Source organism: Oncorhynchus tshawytscha, linkage group LG33 (assembly GCF_018296145.1).
Source record: "Oncorhynchus tshawytscha isolate Ot180627B linkage group LG33, Otsh_v2.0, whole genome shotgun sequence".
In the NCBI taxonomy this organism is placed as follows: Eukaryota; Metazoa; Chordata; class Actinopteri; order Salmoniformes; family Salmonidae; genus Oncorhynchus; species Oncorhynchus tshawytscha.
The window spans coordinates 41,830,258-41,834,714 of NC_056461.1; the positions used below are offsets into that span (position 1 = coordinate 41,830,258).

The following is a 4,457-nucleotide window of genomic DNA, read 5'->3' on the forward strand; positions in this document are numbered from 1 at the left end:
TAAGGCCATCCCTGGGAGAGATCCCTGCCACTGGGGGAGAATACTCTGGCTTTATGGTATAAGGCCACTGATCCCTGGGAGAGAATACTCTGGCTTTATGGTATAAGGCCACTGATCCCTGGGAGGAATACTCTGGCTTTATGGTATAAGGCCACTGATCCCTGGCTTTATGGCATGAGGCCACTGATCCCTGGGAGAGAATACTCTGGCTTTATGGTATGAGGCCACTGATCCCTGGGAGAGAATACTCTGGCTTTTTATGGCTTTATGGTATGAGGCCACTGATCCCTGGGGAGAATACTCTGGCTTTATGGTATGAGGCCACTGTTCCCTGGGAGAGAATACTCTGGCTTTATGGTATGAGGCCACTGATCCCTGGGGAGAATACTCTGGCTTTATGGTATGAGGCCACTGATCCCTGGGAGAGAATCCCTTTATGGTATGAGGGATCCCTGGGAGAGAATACTCTGGCTTTATGGTATGAGGCCACTGATCCCTGGGGAGAATACTCTGGCTTTATTTGAGGCCACTGTTCCCTGGGAGAGGTATGAGGCCACTGATCCCTGGGAGAGAATACTCTGGCTTTATGGTATGAGGCCACTGATCCCTGGGAGAGAATACTCTGGCTTTATGGTATGAGGCCACTGATCCCTGGGAGAGAATACTCTGGCTTTATGGTATGAGGCCACTGATCCCTGGGGGAGAATACTCTGGCTTTATGGTATGAGGCCACTGATCCCTGGGGGAGAATACTCTGGCTTTATGGTATGAGGCCACTGATCCCTGGGAGAGAATACTCTTTGGCTTTATTGTCTTTTTCCCCTTTATTTCTGTTCTTACTCATGTTGTTTTTGTCCATAACAATGTCAGGCAGGAAATGAGGCCAGTTGTGGGATCATACCTTCAAACAAAGAGTGATATTACAAATGTTAATATTTTTTATTGTTGAACCTTCTCGATATCCAGGCCATTACAATTTAATACTTTCAAAATAATCAAATATGAGGTCTGGTTCAGTATGTACTTCACAGTTAAACCAGGTTAGTACAGGTTGCCCTGGAAACAGTAGAGATATATACTTCACAGTTAAACCTGGTTAGTACAGGTTGCCCTAGAAACAGTAGAGATATTTTGACATTACAGAAAGAACTATACTTCGCACTACAATCAGGTTAGTACAGGTTGCCCTGGAAACAGTAGAGATTTAGGATATCACAGAAAGAAATCAGCAGTGCGGACAAATCTGAAATGGCCCCTATTCCCTAGAGAGAACACTACTGTTGGCCAGAGCCAATTATTCAGGGAATATGGTACCATTTTGTACACAGCCAGAGAAAGATGAACTTTGAATTAAAGCTGGATGAGATATGTTATCTGAGATAAACATATCAGTCACATAATGTTTATCCATGTGAAATTAGTAACAGAAGCGGTCGTTTCCTATGTCAAATAAAAAGAGAAAGACCGATATAAACCACACTGAAAGCGACACTAGATAAGATTAGACGCTGGCTAACTTTTCTGAGGACTTCTAAGATTCTAAAGTTGTATTCCATGGATGCGAGAATCGAAAACAGACGACTGGTGTTTTATCAGTGCGCACGGTAAGGAAAACATTTTCGGCCCTTGTGCTTCAGTTTGGCTCGTAGTAAATATACCCCAGATTCAAAAACAGTTTTTTTCTCTCTCTGTCTTCCTGGATCTGCTCTTTACACAGTGAACTATGTTTCCCATGAGCCAAAAGGAGAAGTCACAGAGGGTTCAGAGTTCAGTTTAAGCTACCGCCTTAACACATCAGAGTAAAGTCCCATATGGTCCAACTGAAAAGCTTGTTTACAGGAGTGTGTGTGTGTGTGTGTGTGTGTGTGTGTGTGTGTGTGTGTGTGTGTGTGTGTGTGTGTGTGTGTGTGTGTGTGTGTGTGTGTGTGTGTGTGTGTGTGTGTGTGTGTGTGTGTGTGTGTCTCTCTCAAATTGACAGTGAGGACACGGTTGACCTCTGTGAAGATATACTACAGATCTCCATGTTGGTGAATGAGCTGCCCCCCTCACTGCTGCAGTCAGGTACAGAGGAGGAGGATGTAATGATATTCTTTAGCCTGTGGAGGGAGATGATGATCATCGACAGCAGGAACACCAGCAGACTCAGGAAGATCCACACGTACACGTAAACATTCTCCTGTCGCCCCGACGACAACCCCGTCCCCGCCGCGGCGCCTGCAGTGGAAACGGAGGTGGGGGAGAACCTCAGGAAGTTTCCGTTGTCTGGGGAGATTTCGGTTCTGTTCAGCTCCTCCAATGAGAGGTCCATACCGGACATCCTGACGATCGGAATGGACAGATCTGAGCGAGAGGAGAAATAGGTTGTTACTGTGCCTGATAGTGAGGTGAATTCATAGCCTCGTAACCAATGACGTAAACGCATCAATTAAGTTAAATTAAGAGAACATTAAGGGTGGATCCCAGATACACTAGTCTAACTAGTGTAGTAATAGAACTAGACTAGTGTAGTAATAGAACTAGACTAGTGTAGTAATAGAACTAGTGTAGTAATAGAACTAGACTAGTGTAGTAATAGAACTAGACTAGTGTAGTAATAGAACTAGACTAGTGTAGTAATAGAACTAGACTAGTGTAGTAATAGAACTAGTGTAGTAATAGAACTAGACTAGTGTAGTAATAGAACTAGACTAGTGTAGTAATAGAACTAGACTAGTGTAGTAATAGAACTAGTGTAGTAATAGAACTAGACTAGTGTAGTAATAGATCTAGACTAGTGTAGTAATAGAACTAGTGTAGTAATAGAACTAGACTAGTGTAGTAATAGAACTAGACTAGTGTAGTAATAGAACTAGACTAGTGTAGTAATAGAACTAGACTAGTGTAGTAATAGAACTAGTGTAGTAATAGAACTAGACTAGTGTAGTAATAGAACTAGACTAGTGTAGTAATAGAACTAGACTAGTGTAGTAATAGAAGTAGGCTAGTGTAGTAATAGAACTAGTGTAGTAATAGAACTAGACTAGTGTAGTAATAGAACTAGACTAGTGTAGTAATAGAACTAGACTAGTGTAGTAATAGAACTAGACTAGTGTAGTAATAGAACTAGTGTAGTAATAGAACTAGACTAGTGTAGTAGACTATAGAACTAGACTAGTGTAGTAATAGAACTAGACTAGTGTAGTAATAGAACTAGACTAGTGTAGTAATAGAACTAGGCTAGTGTAGTAATAGAACTAGTGTAGTAATAGAACTAGACTAGTGTAGTAATAGAACTAGACTAGTGTAGTAATAGAACTAGACTAGTGTAGTAATAGAACTAGACTAGTGTAGTAATAGAACTAGAATAGTGTAGTAATAGAACTAGTGTAGTAATAGAACTAGACTAGTGTAGTAATAGAACTAGACTAGTGTAGTAATAGAACTAGTGTAGTAATAGAACTAGACTAGTTTAGTAATAGAACTAGACTAGTGTTAGAACTAGACTAGTATAGTAATAGAACTAGACTAGTGTAGTAATAGAACTAGACTAGTGTAGTAATAGAACTAGACTAGTGTAGTAATAGAACTAGACTAGAGTAGTAATAGAACTAGACTAGTGTAGTAATAGAACTAGACTAGTGTAGTAATAGAACTAGACTAGTGTAGTAATAGAACTAGACTAGAGTAGTAATAGAACTAGACTAGTGTAGTAATAGAAGTAGGCTAGTGTAGTAAAAGAACTAGTGTAGTAATAGAACTAGACTAGTGTAGTAATAGAACTAGACTAGTGTAGTAATAGAACTAGACTAGTGTAGTAATAGAACTAGTGTAGTAATAGAACTAGACTAGTGTAGTAATAGAACTAGACTAGTGTAGTAATAGAACTAGACTAGTGTAGTAATAGAACTAGACTAGTGTAGTAATAGAACTAGACTAGTGTAGTAATAGAACTAGACTAGTGTAGTAATAGAACTAGACTAGTGTAGTAATAGAACTAGACTAGTAGTAGTAATAGAACTAGACTAGTGTAGTAATAGAACTAGACTAGTAGTAATAGAACTAGACTAGTATAGTAATAGAACTAGACTAGTGTAGTAATAGAACTAGACTAGTGTAGTAATAGAACTAGACTAGTGTAGTAATAGAACTAGTGTAGTAATAGAACTAGACTAGTGTAGTAATAGAACTAGACTAGTGTAGTAATAGAACTAGTGTAGTAATAGAACTAGACTAGTGTAGTAATAGAACTAGACTAGTGTAGTAATAGAACTAGACTAGTGTTAGAACTAGACTAGTGTAGTAATAGAACTAGACTAGTGTAGTAATAGAACTAGACTAGTGTAGTAATAGAACTAGACTAGTGTAGTAATAGAAGTAGGCTAGAGTAGTAATAGAACTAGTGTAGTAATAGAACTAGACTAGAGTAGTAATAGAACTAGACTAGAGTAGTAATAGAACTAGACTAGCGTAGTAATAGA

The 4,457-nt window shown here is 39.3% G+C and overlaps 1 protein-coding gene across 1 annotated transcript in view; it reads right to left on the reverse strand.

The window, feature by feature from the left end:
• Positions 1-924: 924 nt before the first annotated feature.
• LOC121841685 (serine-rich and transmembrane domain-containing protein 1) overlaps positions 925-4,457 on the reverse strand; it is a 15,174-nt gene continuing 11,641 nt past the window's right edge. Inside the window, exon 2 of the mRNA XM_042311609.1 lies at positions 925-2,340. Within this exon, the coding sequence (XP_042167543.1) occupies positions 1,967-2,317 (351 nt within the window). The 5' untranslated portion in view covers positions 2,318-2,340 and the 3' untranslated portion in view covers positions 925-1,966. The remainder of the gene's footprint in view (positions 2,341-4,457) is intronic.